The 27,580-nt window shown below is 47.8% G+C and overlaps 1 protein-coding gene across 1 annotated transcript in view; it reads left to right on the top strand.

Moving 5' to 3' along the window:
- Positions 1-27,580, top strand: part of ATXN10 (ataxin 10) — a 148,951-nt gene that overhangs the window by 17,136 nt on the left and 104,235 nt on the right. Inside the window, exons 3-5 of the mRNA XM_040490560.1 lie at positions 3,783-3,879; positions 6,088-6,246; positions 20,019-20,099. Coding sequence (XP_040346494.1) covers positions 6,134-6,246; positions 20,019-20,099 — 194 coding nt within the window. The 5' untranslated portion in view covers positions 3,783-3,879; positions 6,088-6,133. The remainder of the gene's footprint in view (positions 1-3,782; positions 3,880-6,087; positions 6,247-20,018; positions 20,100-27,580) is intronic.

Genomic DNA, 27,580 nt, shown 5'->3' with positions numbered 1-27,580 from the left:
TGGCGGGAAAGCCGTCTGGGCGTAGGATGTGTTTTTGTGGGAAAACGTGACTGCCGCTTCAGTTCCCTTCGTGGCCGTCGCGCTCTGCGGGCATTCCCTGGATATTTTACAGAGACGGTTTGTGTTAGCTGTGCTCTAGGGTTTTGTTCACTTAATTGAAGTTTGCAAACCGTGTGGCCTCACGTTATTTGTGATATCTTCTGACTTTCTCTTTTGGCAGCCTCGCCTTTGTCATTTCTGAACGTGTAACGTCGGCGTCCTTTGTGCCTTTCCTCCATTTTGACCCGTTTTTCCAAAGGGTGGTCCGTATGGTGCTTTCTGAAGAGTCACGTTTTCGATTTCCTGATACCCTCTTTTTATGACTGCTGTCCCTTTTAATAATTTCTTGCTCTTAATCTTTATTTTCTTCCTTCCCTGTTTTGGGATATTTTCATTCTTTTTGTAATTTCTCGAAGCAGGTATTCATTGATTTCTGTCATTCTTCCCCAAAATACGCATTTTAAGGCTTTAAAAAGGTTTTCCTTCCTGTACTGTGTTAGCTGCCTCGCGAAGCTTTGGTTTGAGGTATTTTTGTTAACATTTGGTTTGAAATATTGTATTTCCGTAGTGATTTCTTTTCTGTCCCCACAGGTTATTTAGGGGTCTGTTTTCTTGTTCTAAACCTGGTGACTTTCCGATCATTTTGGGGACTAATTTCCCCCAAATACTCGCACGTAGGTGTAATTGCCACGTAGGAAGCGAGCACTGTCTGTATGGCAGTCTTTAAAAGTGCGCGGAAGGGGCGCCTGGGTGGCGCAGTCGGTTAAGCGTCCGACTTCAGCCAGGTCACGATCTCGCGGTCCGTGAGTTCGAGCCCCGCGTCGGGCTCTGGGCTGATGGCTCGGAGCCTGGAGCCTGTTTCCGATTCTGTGTCTCCCGCTCTCTCTGCCCCTCCCCCGTTCATGCTCTGTCTCTCTCTGTCCCAAAAATAAATAAACGTTGGAAAAAAAAAAAAAAGTGCGCAGAGACTCGTCTTTTTCTCCGGCACGTGGTGAAGTGCTTGGCGGTATGTCCTTGGGAAGACCGTACACTCTGCGGCTGAAACCCATTTTTCCTTTTCACGAATCAGCTTCACGTATAAGCAAGTGGGTGCTCGGATAAGCACGAGACAACCGTATTGGGTTGATACGGTCACAGGAATAAATCCGGAATTGCGATACCTTGTAATTGTGTGACTTGGGTCAGATTCCTTATAACCGCCGTGGGTCTTGGTCTCCTGTGCTCTGTGACGAGGATAAAAGCACCTGTCTCGGCAGTAGGGTTCTCCATACGGTAGTACAGTAAGCATTGTGATAAGCGAGCGCGTATATAGTAAGCGCTCAGGGTGTCTGTTTAGAGTCTCCGACCGCAGGAACAAACACATGTTTTCATGGAACATTTGGAAACCTGACATTTGAAACCAGTATTTATCAAGTCCGTATTGTGCCAGTAAAGAGGGTGGCCAGGTGAGCCTTTTCTGTGTTCTCTCCCACACGTGCAACTGTGTTAGCAGGTTCCCGTGTCATCCTTATGACCGACAAAGCAGGGACTGTCCACGTTACGGGGGGGAACTTGGATCTCACAGCGGTCACGTGCCTTGCACACATTCACGCTACGTTGGGAGTTGCACACAGGTCTGTGTTTGTGGCCGGTACACAGTTGTGTTCTCCTGTTACTCTTTCCTTTAATAGACTATTTTTTAGAGCAGTTTTTGGTTCACAGCAAAATTGAGAAGGTTCAGAGATTTCTTGTGTGTCTTCTGCCCCTGCACCTGCACAGCCTCCCTCGCGTTTAACGTGTGGCGCCATAGTGACAGCTGATCTGAGCAATAAGCTTGAATGCACGGCTCCTCACATTCGCAGATGGACTTTTACACAACAGTGCTGTAAATGTATTGTCTCTTCCCCGTCAATTTTTTAGTATTTTCTTTTCTCTAGTTTTCTTTATTGTAAGAATATAGTGTATGAAACAACGTACAAAATATGTGTTAATTAGCTGTTTATGTCATTGATAAATCTTCTGGTTAGCGGTAGGTTATTTATTCATAGTTAAGTTTTAGGGGAGTCAGAGGTCATCCGTGGATTTTCGACCGTGTGGGGATCAGTTCCCTTACCCCCCGCCCCCCGCCCCATGTTCAAGGGTCATCTGTAATGCATTTGTTACGTTGTTATCACCCAAAGTCTGTAGTTTACATCATGGTTCATTCTTGGTGTTTTACATTTCATGGGTTTGGACAAAAGTATGTGCAGTGACGTGTATTCACCGTGATAGAATCATGCAGAATAGTTTCACTGCCTGAAAGTCCTCTGTTCTCTGCCTGTTCATTGTCCCTGCCCTGATCCTGGGCGACCACAGATCTTTTTACTGTGTCCATAGTTTCGCTTTTTCCAGAACGTTACAGTTGGGATCATACGGTGTGTGGCCTTTTCACTTGGTAATTGTATGGAAGTTTCCTCCATGTGTGTTCATGGTTTGATAGCTCGTGTCTTTTTAGTGCTGAGTAACGTTTCCTTGTGTGCACGGACTGCGGTTCATTTATCTGGTCATGTACGGAAGGACGTCGTGGTTGCTTTCATAATTTCATTTGGCAATTATGAGCGAAGCTGCCGTAAACATTAATGTGCAGGGTTTTGTGTGGACATAAGTTTTTGGTTACTTTGGGTAGATACCAAGGGTTGCGATCGTTGGATTGTATGTTAAGCGTGTGCGTAGTTTTGTAAGAAGCCGCGGGACTGAACTGTCCTTCACAGTGGCTGTACCATTCTGCGTCCCTACCAGCCATGAGTGAGCGTCCCTGTCGCTCACATCCGTGCCAGCACTGCGTGTTGTCAGTGTTGTGGATGTTGTCCAATATGCTCTAGTTTTATTGGGTGAAATGTTCTGAATGTGTCAACTGGGTTGTTACTAAATGCTGTTAAAATCTTTTACATAGACTAGTTTTTTGTCTGCTTGTTTTATAAGTCACCAGGAAAGTTGTGTTACTACTGCAGAGTTTAATTGTGGGTTTTTTTTCTTTCTTCTGTAGTTTTGTCAATTTTTCTTTTAATTATATATATATGTGTGTATATGTATATATATATTTGAGGCCATGTTATGATTACAACTTGTAATTATTATCTTTTTGGTGAATTGTCATTCTGAAATCATTATTTTTTTTTTGAAGTTTATTTCTTTTCTTTAGCAATCTCCACACCCAACATGGGGCTCACACTCGCAGCCTTGAGACTAAGAGTTGTGTGCTCCACCGACTGAGCCAGCCCGGCGCCCCTGAAATGATAATGCTTGTTTGCCTTAATGTTTGTTACGTCTCATTTTAAGGGGTCTATGACTTCCTGTTTAGCTGGTATTTGCCTAATATATCTTTTTGCTATTCTTTAACTTTTAATATTTCTATCGTATTCTGTTCTAGATGTTTTGTTTTAAGTAGCATTAAGTTAGATTTTTAAAAATCCGGTCAAAGACTAACTCTCTTAATTAGAGCACGTAGTCCAGTGATAGTTAATGTAAATTAGAGGTATATTGTGTTGACATTTACAGTTTTTTAAAGAAGTTAATTCAGTTTGTACGGAGCACGTTGTTTTGGTAAGGCATTTTAATATTAACGTCATGCCCAAAGTTTCATCGCGGTGAGAGACTTATGTAGTTAAAAGAAGTTAACAGAAACTTCCCGTTTAATGACGTGGAATGGTTTCTATTAAGATATGTTTATTTGGTGTGTTAACAAGTTTTTAAATTGTATCTTTCTTATTTTTATAAATCGTCAGCATTTCGCTGTGGCCTGCAGTTTCTAGGCAACATCGCCTCACGGAATGAAGATTCGCAGTCTGTCGTGTGGGTGCACGCTTTCCCAGAACTCTTTCTGTGAGTATATCGATAAAAGTTTCTCTCATTCTGGAAAGACTGGTTATATCATTCCATTTAGGTGAAGTTCAAAAACAGGGAAAACTAGCCCTTGGTCAGAGAGTTGAGGATGGTGCTTGGTGGTGGTGGGCGGGGGCAGGATCGGCACCAGCCGGGAGAGGGCACGAGGGAGTCTCCTGGGGTTCTGGGAATGTTCCGTGTCTTGACCTGCGTGGTAGTTATGGAGTTATATCCACATCTAATCATTTATTGGGCTGTACACTCAAGATTTATGCCCTTTATTGTATGTTGGCTTTTTTTTTTTTTTTTTTAAGAAAATAAGAGTTTTGATTAAAGTAAGAAATACTGTTAAGTTCACTGTGATTTATAGGAAAACACATTCGTAAGAAAAAAAGCCATAAAACGTTGGAGTATGGGCAGTGAATTGGTCATTATTTATCCATCGAGCACTTGTTATGTGCCCGGCACAAGGCTGTCTGGGTAGATCTGGAGAGCGGTAAGATGGGCACAGCCAATCCGTTTGTCTAGGTTGCTTCACGGTGCTTTTCCTGGTGATTTGGTACTTTGTTTTGACCAACTTCTGTTAGTTCACACAAAGTTGAGCACCGGGATAGAAGGTGAGTGGGTAACGGAGGCAGGGTAGGCAGTAGGAAGCACTGTCTCAGAGTGGGAGGCCTGGCTTCTAGTCCAGGCTCCGTGGCCCACGAGGGGTGTCCGTGGTCGTGGCAGCAGTAAGGCGGCCGAGCAGTGGCTGTTTCTCTGCCCCGGTTGGGTATTCTGTGCGGGCGATTCCTGTCCTGTGAGCGGCCGTGTGGGGCGGGGTGAGGAACCGACGCTCACCGCTGGTCAAGGGCAGAGCTGCTCTCCGGGTCCAAAGGCGGTGCTCTGCTGCCTAAACGCCCTGCTGCCTTCCCCGGTCGTGTCGGTTTTCTGGGCTTCCGTGTAAAGTATGATGTCAGGATCACATAAACTCGAATGTGATCCCTAGCTCACTTGAGTCGATGACTGGCTCTCAAATTCCTCCAAATAATGAGAGTTGAAGGCACCAAATCTTTATGATTCACGATAATTGAGCTTAGGTGGAAGGAAAGAATTGTGGAATTCGAGCTACAGAAATAGAAATTACTCATTCTTGAGAATTCTTTCCTTTAAAACATTTTGAACACCTAATATCTGTGAGGTTCTGAGCTAGGTGAGTGGAATTTGGGTAATTTAGAGCTATTTATTATTCCCCAAAAGCCCATGCTTTGGGGGAGATAAAGGAACAGGTGAGCACACTGTAGTGTAAGACGGACACAGTTCGAGTAAATCCGAGTGTCACAGAAACCCAGAAGAGAGGCCCCTGAACAAGGCAGAGAAGCCGCGACAGGTTACGCGGTGGTGGTCCTTAACGGTGTCAAATCTGATCCTCACGGAAGCGCCGTGAGATAGGCCAGGGAGGTCGTCGTAGTCCATTTTTATATCAGAAAACACACTGAAAGAGGTAATTTGCACTCTGCACGCGTTTGTGAGACAAATGTAACCAAATTTGAGTTCCGTCTTTGAGAGGTACTGGCTTTGTGCACTTGGGCGGCTAGAGTCCACACATTTGCTGTCTGTAACGAATGGATAATACCTCCTCCAGGAGAGTATGATGAAGTGGAACTGGAAAAAAAAATCCTGCCGTAGTGCGCAACCGGGGGCGTAATTGGCCATGGGTAACTCAGTGACCTTCCTAACTAAGATGGCGTAGCTGAGAGGTGACGAAGCAGGACTCACCCTGACGCTCTTGGCTCCACTCTTGCCAGGGTACCATCTTTCCACCGTTCCCGTAAACCCTCTGACCCTCGTGATGCTGAAAGGAGTGCCGTAGTTAACGGGGTCTCACGTTTTACCTTTTGGTTTCTTTTTTCTAACAAGAGTGAACGTTTTCACGTTTTATAGATGTCATCATTTATCTTTTCCTTTAATCGGGTGGTGGTTGCTTTTTGCTTTCAAGTCCTAAAGTCCGCTGCATCTTTAATTTTGGCAACAATGTGTCACGACTCATTTTAGATTGCTCTTTTTCCAGTAGATAAGGTACTTGTTTCAAAGTGTTGTCATTCTTTGTTAAATCCTCAGAAACGTCAAATGCACTGCATTTGTTAATCGGGTGATTGTTGTTTGTCAGAATCCATATTTTACCATATTGCTCAATGGGGCTAATGCCCTCATGTCTTTCTCTGGAAGGTCTTGCTTAAATCATCCAGACAAGAAAATTGTTGCCTACTCGTCAATGATTTTGTTCACCTCCCTGAACTCTGAGAGAATGAAAGAACTGGAAGAGAATCTGAACATCGCGATTGACGTCGTCGAAGCTCACCAGAGGCAGCCCGAGTCGGAATGGCCGTAAGTCCCTCGCTGGCAGTCTGATTGCTTAAGAACATCCGAGCGGATCCCTTTCCTTGCAGAGCAAACCAGAGTTTGAATTCCGGTAGCTGAACAGCAAGTTGACGCTAAACGATACGGACAGAATGAGAAAAGCGTCTGGGCAGCACCTGGAGGCTGGGGAAGGTGGGGTGACGGGCGAATCGGGGGTCCTGGGAGGCGGTGAGGCCCGGGGCGCAGCATGAGAACACGCAGCCCTCTGGGGGCATCCGGGTCACACCGCCGTGGCTGCGCCTGATGGTTCGTTACGGATCGGACGTCGATACGTGTCTCGCGGCTTGTGTTCCACCGAGACATCCATTGTCGTCCAAATTGTAGTGTCCGTCCATCCCCTGGCCCCGTACATAACGCCTCATCTTCCTCTAATCGCTTTTAAGATTTTTCTTTGACTTTTCAGGAGCCTAATTATGATGTCTTGATGTGGATTTCTTTGAGTGTGTCTTCTTTGGTTCCCTCGACTTCTCAAATCTGTAGGTTTACGTTGCCAGATTTGGAGAGTTTCTGGCCATTATTTGTTTGAACACTTTTGGCCCCGTGATCTTTCCGCTCTCTTGTGGGGACTCCACATCAGGCCACGGCTGAGGCTGACTGTGATCCTTTAAGACTCAAGAAGCCACTGTTAGTTTTAGACAGTTTGTTATCCTGTGGGCAAGGAAAAGGAGAAGCCGTGAGTCCCATCGTCCCACGTGCTGAAAAGGGGCCGGATGACTGGGACGACCGTTGTCATCCCAACGGGATGCCACGTTGCTTGAAGCGGTTTTATATTCTGAGGGGCTGGGCAGACCGCTCCATATCTCGTCAGGACGGCCCCTCATCTGACCGTCCCTGACAGCCTCCAAAGCATCAGGCCTGCAGACCCTGAGTTGTGGGAGGATCACAGGGTGTTGGGCTTTTGTCCGCTTGGCCTGTGTGCACGTGCGGGAGGGAGGCGGCCAGAGCAGTCCCTGCTCCCTGATGACGCCTTAGTCTTCTGTTGTTGCCCCGGAGCTCCCTGAGGCTCTGATCAGGGTTTTTGTATGTTTTGTTCTTGTTTCCTGCTTTCTGTTTTCTCTTTTAAGCCAGTACCTCACTATCTCGATTACTGTAGCTTTGTGTCAGTTTTTTTTTTTTTTTTTAATTTTTTTTTTCAACGTTTATTTATTTTTGGGACAGAGAGAGAGACAGAGCATGAATGGGGGAGGGGCAGAGAGAGAGGGAGACACAGAATCGGAAACAAGCTCCAGGCTCTGAGCAGTCAGCACAGAGCCTGACGCGGGGCTCGAACTCACGGACCGCGAGATCGTGACCTGGCTGAAGCCGGACGCCTAACTGACTGCGCCACCCAGGCGCCCCTAACTTTGTGTAAGTTTTGAATCAGAAAACTCTTAAGTCTTCCAACTTTGTTCATCTTATTCAAGATTTTTTGGGCCGTTCTGGGTCCCTTGTGTTACATATTAATTTTTGGGTCAGCTTTTCAGCTTGTTCGGAAAAGCAGCTAGAGTTTTGGTAGAGATAACATGGATCTGTAGATCAGCTTGAGGAATGTTGCCATTTTAACTAGATTAAGTTTTCCAGTCCATGTATAGAGGTATCTTTCCATTTATTTAGGCCTTATTAATTTCCTCAGTTAAGTTTTTTTTTTTTTTTAATTTACATTTTTGTTTGTTTTTGAGAGACAGAGACAGAGCAAGCAGGGGAGGGGCGGGGGGGGGGGTGGGGAGACACAGAATCTGAAGCAGGCTCCAGGCTCTGAGCTGTCAGCACAGGGCCCCACGCGGGGCTCGAATCCATGAACTGTGAGATCGTGACCTGAGCTGAAGTTGGGTACTTAAGCGACTGAGCCACCCAGGTGCCCCCCGTTTTTCATTTTTAAATATGTTGAGGTGTGTTTTATGGCCGAGCACCTGGTCTGTCATGCAGACTGTCCCACGTGCTGTGGATTTGGGTTTGGTGGGGGCGCTGTCTAGACGCCTGTTGAACCTCTGTTTGTCTTTCTTTTTCCTTTTTTTCCTTCCTTCTTTCTGTCTTTGGTTCTTTCTTTCTTTCTCTCTCTCTCTCTCTCTCTCTCTCCCCGTCTCTCCCTTTCTTTCTTTCTTTCTTTCTATGTTTATTTTTGAGAGAGACAAACAATGTGAGCAGGGGAGGGGCAGAGAGAGAGAGAGGGAGAGAGAGAGAGAGAGAGAGAGAGAGAGAGAGAGAGACAGAATTGGAAGTGGGCTCCAGGTTCCGAGCTGTCCGCACAGAGCCTGACGTGGGGCTCGAACTCACAGACCCCAAGATCATGACCTGAACTGATGTCAAATGCTTAACCGACTGAGCCACCCACGCGTCCCAGACCTTCTATTTCTTGATGGTCTTCTGTCTACCTGTTCCACGCATTCCTGGAAGGGGACCGTATTCTGTCTGTCCAGTCAGACCAGTCGGTTTTTGTGTCCCTTATTTTTGGGCTCTGTTGTTAGGCACGTATCTGTCTGTAATTGTTATGTCTTGAGGAATTGGCCCTTCCTTTCATCATTGTAGAATTCATCAAAAATCCTGTTGCTTTTAGTCCTGTTCTTCCGTTTTCCGTAAGATCTATTTTTATGTGTGTTTTCACGTAGCGGCCAGTGAGTTCGGGGCACAGCTTGTGTCCAAGTGGGGGGAGCCCGGAGCTGCCAGTAGTGCCGCTTGCATTTTTTTAAAATTTATTTTTAAAAGTTTTTACTATTTTAATGTTTTTATTTAATTTTGAGAGAGTGCAAGCCGGGGAGGGGCAGAGAGAAAGGGCAGAGGGTCTGAAGCGGTCTCTGTGCGACAGCAGCGAGCCCAATATGGGGCTTGACCTCATGAACAGCGAGATCGTGACCTGAGCTGAAGCCAGACTCTCAACCGACGGAGCCCCCCAGGCGCCCCTGTGCCACTTGCGTTTCAGAGGCGCTTTCTCAGTTTGGGTCTCTTTCAGTGTGAATTTTATTGTCCTCCTGAAATTATGCCTCATTTAAAAATTATTTAGTTTTCCCAGCATTCATTTGTATTTGAATTACCCATTTGCACACAAACACAAGTTGGTGTCTGAAAATATTAGGATACTGTGCTTGACTTAGATTACCTTCCTCCGTATGGGTTGTTTTATAATTGAGCACGGTGGATGAATCCTTAGAGTCTGCTTACTTAGCACAGTTTTCAGTGGAAGTCTGTTTCGTGTGTTAAGTATCTTAGATCTGGGTTTTGGCCATCTGCAGTTCTCTGGCAGCAGGGGTCAAGGGCAGAAGGTGCAGTCTGCTTCGGAGTAGCTCAAGTGAGAGTTCTCACGGGTCACCAGGTGGAAGCGGCCAGGAAGAAGGATGGAAAGTGGCGGTGGTAACTGATGTCTTCTGCTGGCGCAGCGCTGACACTTTGATTTGTGTCAGAGGAGCTGCGCATTCGCTAAACAAGAATGAGAAGAATGAGATCACAAAATACAGCCGTATTTTGTCAGCGATGCTGCAGGTCTGGTTCCAGACCACTGCAGTAAAGCGAGTATTGGAGTAAAAAGACTCAAGTGAAATTTTTGGTTTCCCAGTGCATGTAAAAGCAGTGTTGGGGCGCCTGGGTGGCTCAGTCAGTTAAGCGTCTGACTTCGGCTCAGGTCATGATCTTGCGGTTCATGGGTTCGAGCCCCGCGTCGGGCTCTGTGCTGACAGCTCAGGGCCTGGAGCCTGCTTCGGATTCTGTGTCTTCCCCTCTCTCTGCCCCTCCCCTGCTCACGCTCTGTCTCTCTCAAAAATAAACAAACATTTAAAAAAAAAAAGTTGTGTTTACACCGTAGGGTAGTTTATGAAGTGTGCAATAGCATTAGCTCTTAAAAAAGCAGTGTATGTACTTTACTTAAAAAACACTTTATTGTTGAAAAATGCTAACCATCATCTGAGCTTTCAGTGAAGGATAATCACTGGTCACAGATCATCGTAACAAATACAATAATAAACAAGTTTGAAATACTGTGAGAATTCCCGGAATGTGACCAGAGACACAAGCAAATGTTAGAGAAATGGCACCGACAGACTTGCTGGGCACCAGCCACAGGCCTTCAGTTTGTGCAAAGTGCGTTCCTTGCAAAGCGCAGTGAGATGAGACGCAGTCTCTGAGCTGTCCCAGCATCCAGAGGCTTCCCACAGCATTGTTACTTTTTACCGTTAAATATGAACCCGTCCATCTCTGACAATTAGGGAGCATCCGCCCTTCTCCGTCTCACCTGCTAACACGATGGGATGGTTGGCAAAGAGTACAAGACACAACAGTGTTAGAATTCATGGGTTTGGTGTCTTTTCTTGGAAAGGGACAAATGCAAGGTTTCAGTAGCCGGGTCCTTTGTTTGGATACACCAGGGACGCAGGGAAGCGTGGGCGCCAAGGGCTCTGGCGTTACTCGGTTTGAGTTATTGGGATAATGTCCTTCTAAAAATATTTGCTCCTTTTGTTTGTAGGTGTGAAGGACGTTTTCCTGCTCTGAGATGACCCCGCATGAATCCAGGGGTTGGGTCTTGGTGTTTGAACTCCTCTAAATCCTACAGTAAAGGTGCCTTAGGAGATCCCGGCTGCTGTCTTTTGCAGAGGTTATAGCTTATTTGTGTTCTAGGGGGATTTTCTGCCTTAGTGAAGATGTTACTTACTTGTCAAAGAGAAGAAAGTTCCTTTCTATACCAGCTTTGGAAGCTTTGTCCAGATTGCTGTAGGAAGCAGCTGTGGGTGGGATTTCCCCGGCCTCAGAAACGAATAGGAGCGTTCTTTTTCCAGAACCTGGTTAAATCAGATTCTTCGCTTAATCAGTGCGGTATGAAAGCATTTTCTAGGTTTTCACAGTCCCTGAGATATTTTGTAAGTGTGGCTTTGATACTGTGTGCTTCGTGCTTATGTGGAAGTGGGGATAAGACAGGGATCTCGTTTGAAAAAATTTCCCTAAAACCTTAACTTTAGCAATAACTCCGTTTGTCAATGGCATACTGCTCTTTGTCTTTTTTTTTTTTTTTAAGTTTATTCATTTATTTTGAGAGAGAGAGAGAGAGCAAGCAGGGGAGGGGCAGAGAGAGAGGGAGAATCCCAAGGAGGCCCCGCGCTCTCAGTGTGAAGCCCGAGGAGGGGCTTGAACTCACAAACGTGAGATCATGACCCGAGCCAAGATGGAGAGTTGGACACTTAACCAACTGAGCCACCCAGGTGCCCCTGTATGTCTGCTTCTTGATGCTTAGAGATGGCTTTTAGCACTTTCTGTGTGGAGTAGGAACACTGTCCTGTAGACAATAATTAATCTGTAATTGTTCACATACCTTATTAACAGCATTTATAAATGAGGAAGATCGAGAGAAAGGAGATGGAAAGAAGGACCTTGATGCATCTGGGTTTTTAGCCAGTATGGAAAATGATGCAGATATGTGGTCAGTGCTTTGACGCCGACAGCTTGATTTGTGAATGTTAGCTTTTCTGTAATCACATTTCGGTGATGAATTTCAAGATTAAGCGGAGGCGTTTTGCCTCTTGGCCTGCATGAGTCCGTTTTGGCACCAGAAACAGAAAGTAATAGGCGAAGCCGGCCTGGGACCCTCGTACACGTGAGGGAGGGCGTTCAGCTCGTGTGTCTGTGCGTGCAGTTCAGGACTTAACAAAAGTATCACATTTCTCGTTTTCTCTTTTTGTAAAATAAATCTCTTTCTCTGATGCCCTTTCTACTCCAACTCCTGCCTTTGCTAGAAGATATTTCTGACCCTCCCCAAGACCATTTGTTCTCTTCCGTGACGTCTGGAGTGTTAGTGGAGCCTTACTTACAGTCTCTAGATGTCCTTGTGGCGTTTCAGGTTTCGGATCAGAAGGACCCACCTCCCTCACACAACACTGCCACAGAATTTCGGAATTTACAGAGATGGTTGTTCTCCAGAAGAGTTTAATCACAGATGTCAAATCTGCAACTTAGGAAGCATTGACCACGGTTGGGTCTCTCGTTGTTGTAAAAGTCTTTGTCTTCAGTTCCCCCCGAGCCGACGTTCGGTAAGAAAGTACGTGCAGTGGATTCTAAGTTGAAAGTTGAGAATTGCACTTGTAACTTGATGCGACATGCTGGCATGGAGAATATATTATGTTTAGAAAAACAATCTCAGGAACTAACACAGACACGCGTGATTGACCGCCATCGCAGTGACCGTTTTCAAGGTGCAAGGAAAAGGTCGCCCTCCCGTCGGCATCTTCTCGTTGCTCTGTTGCGTATTTGCCATCAGTATTGGATGCTGGATGTTACGCCATAACGTGGTAGTGGAGAATTCAGTTGTTTGTATGGATGTCCGCACAGGATGCTTTTTTCCTGCCCTTTGCATAGGCTGAAGGTGAGTGACAGTTATTCTCGTCCTCGAAATTGTTAAAGTACAGATGCCGCTATCTTCACTCACCGGTAGATGTTTCCTCTTTCTTGTGTGGGAAAAAAAAAATGGAGGGGGCGCGTGGCTGGCTCAGTCCATGGAGCGTGAGACTCTTGATCTCAGGGTTGTGGGTTTGAGCCCCATGTTGGGTGCAGATGTTACTTAAAGGTAAAATCTTTCGCAAAAGAAAACGGAAAAAAAGAATGGAGGAATTTTACGCTTGGTCACTTTGAACTGAAGATGACACGAAGAACCAGACGCTAAGTTCACCTGAAACTTCTCTCCCAAAGGGCTGCTTGAGCAAGCGGCAAGCTCTCTAAAGGGGAGCATTTTCAGAGAAGCCCCGGAAGTCAGAGATGGAGCTCTTGTCTTGACTTTCAGGTAACTGAGGGACCTTCCCCAGGACACTAAACCTCTGTGGGCCTTTCTTTCTTTAATTCTTAAATGACGGGGCTGATTTAGGTTAGACGCTTCCACGTTTTTGAACTTCACGTCCCCTGTGTTTATTTTTATTTATTTATTTATTTTTTTTTCAACGTTTATTTATTTTTGGGACAGAGAGAGACAGAGCATGAACGGGGGAGGGGCAGAGAGAGAGGGAGACACAGAATCGGAAACAGGCTCCAGGCTCCGAGCCATCAGCCCAGAGCCCGACGCGGGGCTCGAACTCACGGACCGCGAGATCGTGACCTGGCTGAAGTCGGACGCTTAACCCACTGCGCCACCCAGGCGCCCCTCACGTCCCCTGTGTTTAAAGGCATATGGATTGGGGTGCCTGGGTGGCTCATTTGCTTACGCGTCTGGCTTTTGATCCCAGATCAGGTCTTGATCTTGGGATCGAGAGTTAAAGCCTCACATTGGGCTCCACGCTGGGCATACAGCCTACTTAAAAAAGTAAAAATAAAAACAACACAGGCGCTGGGGTGGTTGGTCCGCCTTGGGGACTGTTGGTTAACAACACCGTGTCCCTTGCTGTCGCTCTGAGGCCTCAGTGGCAGTACTCGTTCCAGCCTCTTCTTATGTAGCATCATGGGAAGATGTCATTCTTGTCCTTTGCTCTGATGGCTTTGCCTTTTTAATTACATTTGGTTAAAGCGAACGAGCTGGTATTTAATTCTGGTGACTGTTAAAGCGTATGGTGTTGCATTTGACTGGTGACCCAGTGAGTGTGACCTTGACCTCATTGCCACCCAGTACTTGCCTGGGTAACTCAAAAATGCAAAGAAACTCTGAAAACTGAACAGTCCATCTGTGCGTCTCGAGGCGCTCATCAACGTCTCCTGGGTTGAGGTACTGACCTGAGAGCCCATAGTACCCTCCCCCCCCGCCCCCACCTCCAGTCTGGGGCCTGGCTTGCACTGGCAAATACTCTGAAGCAGCTTTGCTCTGACTGACTTCGGGTCTGCCGTGAGGACCCTGCTGGCAGGCCTGTCCACCGTGCCCAGGAGAAGGGGCTTTGGGCTCCGCGCAAGGAATAATTTGCCCTCCGTGCGACGATCTGACCTGCTTTTCTCTCGGAGAACTTGTGAGTTGGAGACCCCTCCTGCCCTGCGCACGCTTATAGGAAACTCAGGAAACTTAAAACGCTCGCTTCAAACAGGAACTGATTAATGAAGTCAGTGATCATTGATTCTTTAACGTGTGCCAGGCAGTGTTTGTGGCTCTGGAGGTTCAAAATTAAGAAGACATTATGTTTTAGGGAGAGAGACCGATAATGAACAAAACCCCCCAAATAAGTACATAAGATGCCAGGTAAATGCCTGAGAAAAGATACACACCCAGTTGTGTTTACAAAGCTGTCCTTCGAGTGGTGCTCGTCTCGGAGCAAACGCTGTAGCATTTGCTGTTTTTTTCGTAGTAACTTATTTTTTATTAAAAAAATTTTTTTAAATGTTTGTTTATTTTTGAGAGAGAGAGAGAGAGAGAGAGAGAGTGAGGGAGGCGCAGAGAGAGAGAGAAGGAGACACAGAATCCGAAGCAGGCTCCAGGCTCCGAGCCGTCAGCACAGAGCCCGACTTGGGGCTCGAACTCCCGAACCATGAGATCATGACGTGAGCCGAAGTCAGCTGCTTAGATGACTGAGCCACCCTGGTGCCCCTTATTAGTAATCACTTAAATACGATTGGTGCGGGGCACAGACTGTGAAGAAAAACGAGGAGTGTTTGACTTCAGCAGAGTCCTCCAGTGCGATGATGGGGCTTGGAGGGGCCGGGTGCTGCTTCGGAATTGGGAGTTCAGGGAAGTCCCTCCTGAGGCAGTGACACTGAGCTGAGAACAGGGTCACCGGCCTGCTTGATAGCCTGTGTGGTAAAGGTGGAGGCCAGTCGGGAGGGACATGTGGAGCAGTGAGTCCCCAGAGTGCAGAGACCCCCCCCTTCCCCCCGCCCCCCTCCCCCTTCTGTCCCCCACCCCTCGCCCCAGCAGAGGCCTCTGTTGCGGGACAGGGCCCAGGGTGGTTTCAGAGCCCTGGGCGGAACACACGGCCCGAGGGGCGGCTGGAAACCAGTTGCTTCGGGCCTCGTGAACCGGGAAGACGTCGTTGGCCTTCTCTCTGTGCCATGGGAGGGGCTCGCAGAGTTCTGAGCAGAATTTGTACCGACCTGGTCTGCGATTTAAAAGCTCCTTCTGGCCTCCGGGCGGAGGCTGAGCTGGGGGTTGGGGGGGGGGGGGGGGGGAAGGGGGGGGGCCGCCGTGGCCTCCAGGTCCGGGCCGGGGGCGCGGGCGGCTTGGCTGAGGGTGGTGGCGTGGGGGGTGAGGAGAAGCGCGCAGGTTGAATGTGCTCTGCAGGGAGAGCCCGTGGGGCTTCATGCGGGTTGGGGGTGTGGGGTGAGGTTGGGAGCAGAAAGGCAGGGGCGCTGGCCAGGGTCTGGGCTTGTCGGCCGGCGGTGGGGAGATCGGGAGTTCTGTGCGGGCCGTGCGGGATTGGAGACGCCCACCGTGCACCTAAGCGGAGACGTCCTGTGGTGCGGCCAGCGTGGAAGTTCCAGAAGACGGAGCACGGGGTGCCATGGAAGCCCGGGGCTGGGAGCTCGCCTGCGAGGGGGGCTTCTGGAGAGCGGGAGCTGAAACTCCAGGCCGAGGGCAGCGCGGGTCGGGAGAGGGCACGGCGTTGGCACCGGGGGGAGAGGAGAGGCGCCCTGGCAGCGTGTCGTGGGTGACGTGCTTGGCGGGTGCAGTCGCGCTGCAGGGGGCGGTGAGGACTGCGCGGTAGTGGTGCTTTGTAACCAAGATTTTAGGTGACCTGAGCGCTGTGCCGCCGAGTCGCCCTGACAGGGAGGTGAAGTGACCTCGTCTTGGGTTTCTGTTTTTCTGTGTCCGTTTGGGGAGAGACGTAGAGATTTGTTAGTCAAGTCGCTTTGGAGAAATGGCTGAGCTTTCCCTGCCCAGAAGTAGCTCCTGGTAAGACGGGACCGACCGGACTCGTCCACCGCCACGGCCCTCTCCCTGGGACACTGAGCCGCCCGGGCCACCAGGTGGTGTCACACCACCGTAGGGCAGTAAGGAGAAACCAACTTGAGGTGAATTTCCCAGGATACACTTAAATGATCTTTTTAACTTGGGGGGAGATTCATTCTCCCATTCCATTCATAGCTCCTCCGGCCCCGGCCCCGGCCCCGGCCCCTGAACAGGTGGGCCGCCCGTTCGTCCTCGACACACCGTTGAGTCTCTTGCTTTTCTAACCAGATGGTAGACTTGTGAGATCTTTCCCTAGAAGTGTATAAAGAACTGTCTTTTGTCTTCCGTTGTGTGACTATACTGCGATTTATTTCGTTGGCCCCTTACTGGTGAACATCTAGGCCCCCTGCGTTGCGTGACTACAGAATGTGGCGGTGAGTAGCCTCGTTCGTACGTACGTCACGTTGCACGTTGGCGAGTACGACTGTCCGATAAATTCATAGGTGCAATTACTAGGCCAAAGGAAACGTGTTTTTTGTATTTTAACAGATACTGCCAAGAGGTCCTTCATAGCTGTTGTACCAACGGACACTCCCTTTGGCCGTTGAGAGGACCCGGTTTGCTACCTCGGTGCTAACAGAGTGTGCTCTCAAAGTGTTGGGAGCGCCGATCTTGCCGAGGTTTGAAGTGGCGTCGTTACAGAGTTTTATCTTCTGTTTTTCTTGTTCCGAGGCTGAGCACCGCTTTAGATGTTGAAGAGCCTATTTTTCTTTTATGTTCGTTCTCATTTTCTTGACCTGTTTTTCCTTTAGGAGGTCGGTCTTACCTGTAGCTGAAGAATATTTTCTAAATCAGGGCCGGTGGTCTTTTCTATGAAATAAACGCAGATATTTGTCTCACTTCCTTGTCTTTTGATTTTGTGTGTGGCATTTTTTTATGTAAAAATTTTTGAGGGGCGTCTGGGTGGCTCGGTCGGTTAACCATCTGACTCTTGATCTCGGCTCAGGTCATGATCTCGCGGTTGTGGGATCGAGCCCTGCGTTGGGCTCCCTGTTGAGTGTGGAGCCTGCCGGGGATCCCCTCTTCCTCTCTCTGCTCCTCTCTCCCACTCACGCCCCCTCCCTCAAAATAAATAAACATTAAAACATTTTTTTTGATGTCTTGGTAGATGAAGTTGTCCGTCTTTTTATGTCCTATAGATTTTTGGTGATGGACGCAGAGGTCTTTGCCCTACTCAGGGTTTCGTCAGGGTTGTGTCATCTCACTTTTGAGGTTTAGCCGTTTGCTGTGGTTGCACTTCTCGGTGTAAAGGTGAAAGTGCGGATCCGCTTTCCTTTCTGCTCTAGGTGCTGTAGATGGTCGCGGCGGCCGAGCGCCACAGTGACTGTGACGCGTCTTTCCTCTGTCCCCGCCCATCGCCCTTGCCCTCACCGCCCCACGTCCCTGGAAACTTTTTCAGCCCCATTTCCACCTGTTCAGCACCCACTCCACCGTGGGAGACTTACCCCTTCCTCCACCGAGTGTGTCCCAGGCTGCTGTTGGGCCGTAAGGATTTTATAAACATACTGATCTGAAATCACATTTATCACACGCTTATTAGAATATTTTATTTGTTTAGGAAGGAATTCTCCAAAGTGCCTTTCATTTCCACAACATACTTGACTTGGGTCTTTTGTTGGTTGTCTAAAAACTGTAGTGTCGTGTTTTCCCTGCATTTATGGTTGTCTGAGGTAGGAGGGCACATTGTGAGTCCTTTATGCTGGGAATTGGGAGTGATAGTTGGAGATGTTCACTCCTGCTTTTCAGCCATTCACTGGAGTGGACAGATGTCAGTGTGGACATAGATGAACTCAGAAGCACCTTCCCCTGAGAGATGTTGTAGGATATCGTCTCAGAACTTGGAAAATCTACTTTCTTTTCAACTGCACATGTCATGTTCACCAATCTAGATCCTAGTCTGGGCTGTAAAGTCTCAGTAAATATATGAGAATGATTGAGAACAGACAGAGACACAGTCTCTGACCGCAGTGAATTTACATTAGAAAACCGTAATCAGATGATATCTAGAAATATTCCAAGTTTTTGGCAATTAGCTCATCTAAATAATTGATTTGTCAAAGGAGAAATCGCAGGGCAAGTTAGTCTTTTGAACTGAAGGATAATGAAAGTCTAAGGATTTGTGGGATAAAGCTAAAGCAGTGCTTGCAAGGCAATTTATAATTTTAAATGTTTCTACCAGAAAAGAAGAAAGGTCTGAAAGCAGTGACCTTAGGTTGTACTTTGTGAAGACAGAAGAGCACAGTAAAACCCGAGTAGGCCGCAGGAAAAAGCGAACGGTAAGAAATCGGGGCCGAAGTCAGTGACCCAGAAAACAGAAACACACTAGAAAAAATTAACCAAGGCAAGATTGTTTCTTTAAGATCAATAAAATTGGTCAAAAAAAGAAAGGGCGCCATGCCCAGTGTCTCAAAGGAGGGCATGGTCGTCATGGAGTTAGCCGTCAGCGCAGAGCCTGACATGGGGCTCGGACCCACAAACCGCGAGATCATGACCTGAGCCGAAGTCGGACGCTTAACCGACTGAGCCACCCTGGCGCCCCCTGAAACCCTCTTTAAACCCTCGTCGTGTTTTCCTGGCTGTGGTTCCCTGAGCGCACTGCCATGCTGTTTTTCCAAGTCCTTTTTGTCACCGGTAATTTAAATGCTCTGCTCTCCTCCAGCCTCCTGAACGTCCTGCCCTGGCCCTCTGGTTAGATAAACTTTGTTTTTCTCTGATCCATGAAGTGTGTGTGTTGCCCCTAAGACATTTTTGCCTAATTCTCTGTGTGTGAGTCTTTCTCCACTGTTACATTTGGGAAGACGGCTTCTGACCTAGCTCCTGGCCGTTTGGAGCATTGCGCTTTGAACAAATGTTCTTGGGAAAATGTGTTGAGCTCCAGAAGGCTCAATTATGAACGTGCTTTACGATCACTTCTGCGAACCTGGCTTGAAATGCGTCAGTTTCTGCCGTTGCAGTTTGAGGACTTAACCTCGTATGAAAACTGTCTGAGAATTTTGAATATATCCGTTATTACTAGAAATATTTTGTATCAAAGTGTCAATCAGTTATTTTGAAGGCTGTGAAGAAATAGAATACTTATTTAGCTTTTGGTGTTTTACGAGTGACGACGTGTTGTCGTTAATCTGCATCATTTGGTTATGCTGAAACACATCTGTTAACTTTTTGGTTAAAGAGTTAGATAAACCGTGTCCATAAATATATTTAATGCTTCACAGTCACCCTTACTGCTATAACCATGGTTATAAACAGTATCCTCTTTAGTTCCTAAGACTGGAGACGCCCTCCGGCAGATACGATTCAGAAGTAATTAATAATACGACACAGTCTTTTTAGTTGTCACAGGGGTACTTTGAAGAAGGACGCTGGTAATCTTTGCCTCCGGGTCTTCATACGTTGATCTCTGAGTTTAGATGAGTGGTTTGCTTGACAATGAGGATGTTTTGTTGGTAACTCGAGAGCTTTTACGGACGAGGTAATCAAGCCCGTGTGCCTTACCAGGCTGTTGGCATATGTTTAAATAAAATGTATGACATGTCCCATTGCTCTGGTTGATTTTAGCACTTAACCTTCTGAGTAAAACAGTTTAATGTGTTTTCTGTTTATACCTGAACTTATAGGTCAATTTCATGTTACTGTGAAAATGAAACTTAGATAAAACCTATACAGAGTAGGACCCTCCCTCCGGTGGAATAAATGAATCATATCGGTACATTTTTCAGAGGTAAAGTTGGAGAAACCTATTTTGAGGGTTTTTATTTTCTTTTAGCTGTTAATGGAAAAATCGCCTGTGAACCTCTTAAAACATTTTAATATTGCAGCAAATCAAAAATTCAATAAAAAAATGTTTTTATGTATAAAACGCCTATAGAGAGATAAGGCTGTGTCCATTTTACTATGTTTCTGGTAACCACGCTTTTTCCTCCTTTTTTCTTAGGTTCTTGATTATTACAGACCATTTTCTGAAAAGCCCGGAATTGGTGAAAGCCATGTATGCCAAAATGAGCAATCAAGAAAGGTAACCCCAAAAACCAGTGTGGTTTTGAGTATTTAGCATTCCATATAGAGTATCCCGTACACATGAATGAAAAACTGTGTGGTTTCTTAGCTGGCACAAAATCTCTAACTACATGTTTCTGGGTCAGGAATGGTTTTAAATTGGCTGGTTAGCATTACCGCTCGGCCACAACAGGCAGTGATTTACGTGGGGCTGCGGAGTCCAGGTTGATGGCATCGTTCAGTGAGGGCGCGCTCGAAAACCGTGACCGGCACAATGTCAGGCTTGTCCCTTGACGACTGTCTGTAGGCTTGCAACGTGCTCCTGTTCGTAGCACCGGTGTGACGATGTGGGACGTGCTCCACCAAAGCTCGTAGGGACCAATAGGTATTTCCGGCAGAGTTGGTGCCCGTCTGCCACCTCCCTGCCGTGGCAGTGGGAAGAAGAGTGCCCTCAGAGCACTGAGACCTTGGCTCCGTGCCTCGTTGTGATGGTGCTTCTTCACGTGCCCGTAGCCGGGCCCTTTACCCTATTGGGGTTTGGTTTCCAGACCTGGACACGGAGAGGACAGTGTGAAACGATTTCCAGTATGACTCCGGCAGCTTGTGGCTTTCCTAGTCTCACTGGAGACGCTGCCTCAGGAGACATAAAACTTAACTTAGAAATCCCAGGTCTAATGATGAAAAACTGTAAAAAATGTTAATCTTTTGATTGTAGTCACCATTTGTATAATTGCTGTGGTTTTGAAATTCTTACGGTATATTTGGCTTCCAACAGTTCCGGGTATGCTCCTTCGTTGTAGTCTTGTTGAGGAACTCTCATATCTTTAATATCTTTGACAAAGAGGAAAAGTTTGTGCTTTTAAAGTCAGTTTAAATGCCGTGTTTATGGGGTTGCCGGGGTGGCTCAGTCGGTTAAGCATCCGACTTCGGCTCAGGTCAGGATCTCAGTCCGTGAGTTTGAGCCCTGCTGACGGCTCAGAGCCTGGAGCCTGCTTCGGATTCTGTGTCTCCCTCTCTCTCTGACCCTCCCCCATTCAAGCTGTGTCTCTGTGTCCCAAAAATAAACGCTAAAAAAATATAAATAAATAAATAAATGCCATGTTTATAAACCCAGTGCCCCCACCCCCCCATATGCATACTTCTGTTGCAGAAAAAGAATTATTCATAGTTTTTGACCTAAAATATGTGACACAAGGAACAGGGCTATAAGTTAGGAAATGGCTTTGCAGTGAAGAATACCTGAATGCAAGGAGAATAATGCCTGGTTGAATTGTATTTTTTTTTTTTTAATGTTTATTTATGTTTGACAGAGAGACAGAGTGTGAGCAGGGGAGGGGCAGAGAGAGAGGGAGACGCAGAATCCCAAGCAGGCTCCAGGCTCCGAGCTGTCAGCGCAGAGCCCGACGCGGGGCTCCAACTCACAGACTGCGAGATCATGACCTGAGCCAAAGTCGGACACTTAACCGATTGAGACACCCACGTGCCCCTTGAGTTGTATTTTAATGTGCAATTTTGTATTCTTCATATTCCTTACAAAAGATCAGTGTTTAGGCTGCCCCATTATGTAACCAAGACGGTGCCAGACTAAACGTTTTCCGTTTTTATTTAAAAAAAAGTCGCAGCCACTGCTTCCCTTCATGGAGCATCTGCTCACGTGTCACTGCCCCTCTTTACTTTTCTTCCAAAGGAGAAGCGCTTTCATTTCGTCGTGTCACTCATTGTACATCGTATTGTGTCACACACCTGCGTGCTGCCTTGTGACAGCGCCCTTGGGCTGTCAGCCTGAGAGGGAATGGATTTTGTCTTTGATTCTGGGGTGCCCACGTTTCCCAGACAGTGCTTGGCACGACACAGGTTCCAGAAAAGGTTGTTTGGATGAAAACATGAGGCAAATGAATTTTGTCTTTTAATGTTTATTTTATTTATTTGTCTATTTGTGTGTGTGTGTGTGTATGTGTGTGAGAGAGAGAGGGAGAGAGAATGAGCGGGGGAGGAGCAGAGAGAGAGAGGAGGACAGAGGATCCCAAGCAGGCTCCATGCTCACAGCAGAGAACCTCATGTGGGGCTTGATCTCCTGAACCATGAGGTCATGACCTGAGCTGAAGTCGGATACTTAACTGAGCCACCCGGGTGCCCTGCGAATGAATTTTCTTATTGTCGGGAAGGTCTATCCAGTAAGTGCGCTTACTCGGGTCATATCATCTGCCGCGTCGGAAACCTCAGGGTCCCCTTTCCGGTTCCCGGGTCAGTGGCCTTGCTGAGGTAGCCATCCCCGTGTCTGGTGAGCTCGCTCTCACCACACCTTTGCTTTACCCTTACGTCCTCTTTGACTGGACTTCGGCTGTGGCCTTTTAAAAAATTGTGATAGGGCGCCTGGGTGGCTCAGTTGGTTGAGTGTCTGACTTTGGCTCGGGTCACGATCTCACAGCTCGTGAGTTCAAGCCCCGTGTCGGGCTCCGTGCTGACAGCTCGGAACCTGGAGCCTGCTTCGGATTCTGTGTCTCCCTCTCTCTGCCCCTCCCCCAGTCATGCTCTCTCTCTGTCTCAAAAATAAACAAACATTGAACAAGATTTTAAAAAGTTGTGATAAAGGACACATAACTTCAGATGTACTACAGTAACCGTGTTCACGTGTGCAGTTTAGTAGCGCTCTGTACACGACACCGTTGTGAGGCCAGCCTCCAGAGCTTCCTTGTTAACAGCTCCCCATCGCCCCTCCCCCAGCCCCTGGCAGCCATCATCTGACTTTCTGTCCCTATGATATTGATGACCGCGAGTGCCTCCCGTAAGTGGAATCCTGCAGTCTTTGCCTTGTTATGACTGGCTTATTTCACTTATGATAATGTCCTCAAGGTTCATCCGTGTTGTGTCAGGTGTCAGAATCTCCTTCCCTTTTTTTTGGTTTAAAATTCTTTTAACTTTTATTCATTTTTGAGAGATAGAGAGGGAGATACAGAATCCGAAGCAGGGTCCGGGCTCCAAGCTGTCAGCACAGAGCCCGTCCCGGGGGCTCAAACCCACGAGCTGCGAGATCATGACCTGAGCTGAAGTTGGATGCCTAACCGACTGAGCCACCCGGGCGCCCCTTTCCTTCCTTTTGCAAGGCTGAATCCTCTTCCGTTGTGTGGATGGACCACGTTTTGTTTACCCACTCATCCGTCGGTGGACACTTAGGTTGCTTCTGCTGTTCAGCTCTCCTGAATCAGGCTGCCATGACCACGGGAGGGCAGCGGCCTAAAGTCCGATCGTTCTGATGTTTGTTTCGTACTACCGGCATGGATCTCGCCCTGCCATTTCAGTGGCAGGTCCTGCCTGCCCAGGACGCGGTTAAATTCCATGGTGTGGCTGTTTGAGGCCCTTTATAATGTTGCTTCATTTCCAACCCCTGCCCCTTCTCTCCTGGTCACCACAGTGGCAACAGAGAACTCCTCTCAGTTCTTGAGGCCTTCCCTGTACTTGCTTGCCTTTGCATGTGTCCCTTTCTCTGCCTGGAACGTCCTGGCCCCCGCCTCTCCTCCTCGTGAATGTACAGCTGACCCTTGAGCCCATGGATGTGAACTGCACAGGTCCACTTATGTGCCAAGTTTTTCCAGTAAGTACAGGACTGTAAGTGTATTTTCTCCTCTTCCTTCTGTTTTCTTTTTTTTTTTTTAAATTTAAAAAAAATTTTTTATTTATTTTTTTTTTTCAAAAGTTTTTTTTTTTTTTTATGTTTATTTATTTTTGAGAGAGAGACAGACAGGGCATGAATGGGGAAGGGCCACAGAGAGGGAGACACAGAATCTGAAGCAGGCTCCAGGCTCCGGGCTGTCAGCACAAAGCCCGATGCGGGGCTCAAACTGACAAACCGCGAGATCATGACCTGAGCCGAAGTTGGATGCTCAACCCTCAACCGACTGAGCCACCCAGGCACCTCTTCATCTTTTTTTTATTAGACACTGAGCACGAGCAAGGGTGAAGGGCAAAGGGGGAGAGGGAGGGAGGGAGGGAGGGAGAGAGAGAGAGAGAGAGAGAGAGAGAGAGAGAAAGAGAATCTTAGGCAGACTACATGCTCAGGGTGGAGCCTGACCCAGAGCTTGATCCCACAACTCTGGGATCATGACCTGAGCCAAAATCAAGAGTCGATCCTTAACCAGTTGAGCCTCCCAGGCGACCCCCCCACCTTATGATTTTCTTAATAACCTTTTCTTTTGTCTAGCTTACTTCATTGTAAGAATATAGTATATAACACGTATAACATCCAAAATATGTGTTAATCAGCTTATGTTATTGGTAATGCTTCTTGTCAGTAGTGGGCCATTAGTAGTTAAGTTTGGGGGGAGTCAAAAGTGAAATATGGATTTCTGACCCTATAGGGGGTAGCTGCCTCTGTCCCCTGTGTTGTTCGGGGTCAGCTCTACACTTGTGCATTTAGGTCCTTTTCAGAGCTCATCTGAGCTTTTTGTGGTGACTGCCTCGAACGGCTGGCTGAAAGGCCTGAGGCCTCAGTGCTGACGGTGTCTGTGCTGGTGTGTGTGCAGGGGGGCGGGGGGGCGGGCGCAGGGAGGAGGGGAGTGGGGGGGCTCAGCAGAGGCGCTCCATCTGTGATCGAGGAGAGGCTCTTGGGTTCCCTACAGACCCCTTTTCAGGCAGTAACAGGGAATTCTGCGCTCAGAGTGGTACGTTTGCAGGTTAACAGGATGGAAAAGATTGAGTTTTTCTCAACAGGGACAGGCAGTGAACGAACGTGCTTCCTGTGCACCTACAATGGATGCTCTAGGTGGGCGCCACCTCTGTGACGGCGCTGAGACCGTGTCCTGTGTTTTGTGGTTCCCGTGAGGGGCTCCACTCGAGAGCCCTGTGGGGATACGTGGTGCTTCCTCCGAATCGCCTGACGAGGTGCCCTGGCCGCGGCCCCCGCCTGCTGAATTGCAGTGGCCCGTCGGGTTAGCGGCTGCTGGATTTAAAATCGAGTGAGGATCGGTCAGTGAAACAGGCGGTGTGTTCCTTAAGTGCCTGCTGGTGGTCCCTGGGGCCTCGAGGTGACGGCGAGACACCGCCCCTGCCTTTCGTGTGGGCGGGCCTGGCCGGAAGGTGCTGGACGTGTTTTGCTGCCCTTTCCTGGAGCAGCTGCTTTGGGCTGTGCCCTCGGTTGACTCCAGGCCGCTTGGTGAGAAGCGGTGGCTGCGGAGTCCCAGGCAGTTCCCATGACTGATTGGCAGAAACGAGGGTCTGCACTTACACAGTTCTCTGGTCCCCCTTCCCAGTGAGTCGCACTATCGTTAGATTGACACAGCTGCCCTCGGAAAACACTATTGTAGTTTCCAGGCTTGTGATCTCTGTAGCAGGGTAACGCGCACAGCGGCGGTGGTTCCGTGGCTCACTGCTTTGGAGAAGTTCCCTCCTCTTGTGCGTCCGTGTTTCTTCTGTCGGATAGGGGTACGGATGGTAGCCTCCCCGTGACATGGCCATAACTAATTGAAGCGTAGGATGAAGGGATCAGTGCCTGGCATGCGGTCATCACTCAGTCAGTGAGTTGCTTCTGTGCTCCTGCTCTTCCGCGTCCTGACTTTCTCTCCGGGTAGCACCCTACAGCCTTTTCACTTCATCCTCGAAAGACCCCGCGACACAGGTGTCATTCTTGCCGTTTTCCACGTCGGGATCTGGGGCTTTGTGGGTTAAGGTATTTGCCCTGCCCAGGTGGCCAGCCTAGTGTTTGGACTCAGCGTGTCTGATGCCAGAATCAACAGTCTCTCCTTCCCCACCACACAGGAATCTCGTATGCCTGTAACTTAGGGATGAGCGAGGTGGGTTCGGCCACGGCTTTGTGCCTGCCTGCATCTTGGTTAGCTTGTCCAGGTTAATATAGGTTTTGGCCTTTATGGCACACCATTCAACAAATGGTATCTGTGGGGCGGTCCAGATGTAAATTCCCAGTTCGTTGGGGCCATCAGCCCTTAGTTGAATTGCAGACATTTAAAAAAAAATTTTTTTTTTAACGTTTATTTATTTTTGGGACAGAGAGAGACAGAGCATGAACGGGGGAAGGGCCAGAGAGAGAGGGAGACACAGAATCCGAAGCAGGCTCCAGGCTCTGAGCCGTCAGCACAGAGACCAACATGGGGCTCGAACTCATGAACCGTGACGTCGTGACCTGAGCCGAAGTTGGACGCCCAACTGACTGAGCCACCCAGGAGCCCCAAATTGCAGACATTCTATTTCCAGAAGGAGAGACTATTATTACGTGCCCTGCTCATAGAACTCACGCCCTTACAAGCTCCCCCTGCTTCTTGGTACCTCACTCCAGTCCCCCCACAACCACCTTACCCATTTCAGGGTGGTACAGGTGTGGCTATTAACATTAAGCCTGCATTGGGCACCTGGGTGGCTCAGTCGGTTGAGCATCCGACTTTGGCTCAGGTCATGATCTCACGGTTTGTGGTTCGAGCCCCGCGTCGGGCTCTGTGCTGACAGCTCAGAGCCTGGAGCCTGCTTCGGATTCTGTGTCTCCTTCTCTCTCTGCCCCTCCCCTGCTCATGCTTTGTCTCACTCTGTTTCTCAAAAATAAATGAATGTAAAAAAAAAAAAAAAAATTTAAAAAAAAATTGAGCTTGCATTAATCTAAGCAGGACTTTCAGATATAAATTTTGCTATAGAATTTTCCCTTAAATGTATATATTTCCCTTATATGTATCTCTCTCTCTCTCTCTCTCTCTATATATATATAGCCTTTTTTTTTTTTAATGAAATGGGAATCCTGATTTTGAGGGCAGACTGTGTAACTATTTAATCAGAAGTGAATCAGAAATAGAATGCTAATGACAGCCAGTGGTCGAGAGAGAAAATTACAGAAGCTTCGGTCTGCATTAAGGGGTGTGTCCGGTGAGCCTGTGGCAGCCTGAGTGAGGACTTCTGGGTTGAAGAAGGATGGAGGACTCTCACACTGATGTGTGACTTTAGATAGGTAGTCTCTGACATCTCGCTTCTTCGTTCTTCACCTCTGGGAGACTCACCAAGTCAGTGAGTGAGTAGCACTGGTATTTTGTTACGTTTCCAAGGAAGTGTGCAGAGTGGTTCCCCTGCAGCTGGAAGGAGTCAGGCTTCCCACATGACATCCCCCGGTCCCGGATCACACGGTACTTTTCAGTACACATGTTTTCTGGCTTAGAAATGGAGGGGCAAATGTAATCCACCGTTAAAATACATGATTTCGAAAAAAAATTCTTCCTTGAGCTGTTAAGTCCCACGTGTGAGTCCCACATTTTGATGAGACGGATGGTTTTTGATGGTGGCTAGATGTAGGGGGGGTTGGACAGTTAGATGGGGCCTCTGGTTGGGCCGGCCCCCTTGTAAATGGCAGACGAAAGTGTTTGGACCCACTCCCTAATGATGGGAGCCGTTAAAGGTTTTTATTGACAGATAACAGAATAGAAGTCAGATCATTTAATGAAGTATAACTGATTCTCAGGTGATAGTTAAACTTGACTTGTATTTTTTTATTTTGAACATTCATGTTCTGGT

The sequence above is a fragment of the Herpailurus yagouaroundi genome, unplaced genomic scaffold, assembly GCF_014898765.1.
Source record: "Herpailurus yagouaroundi ecotype Mexico unplaced genomic scaffold, PumYag 182, whole genome shotgun sequence".
Classification (NCBI taxonomy): Eukaryota; Metazoa; Chordata; class Mammalia; order Carnivora; family Felidae; genus Herpailurus; species Herpailurus yagouaroundi.
The sequence above is the reverse complement of the archived record's forward strand: the minus strand, read 5'-3'. Positions and strand labels throughout refer to the sequence as shown.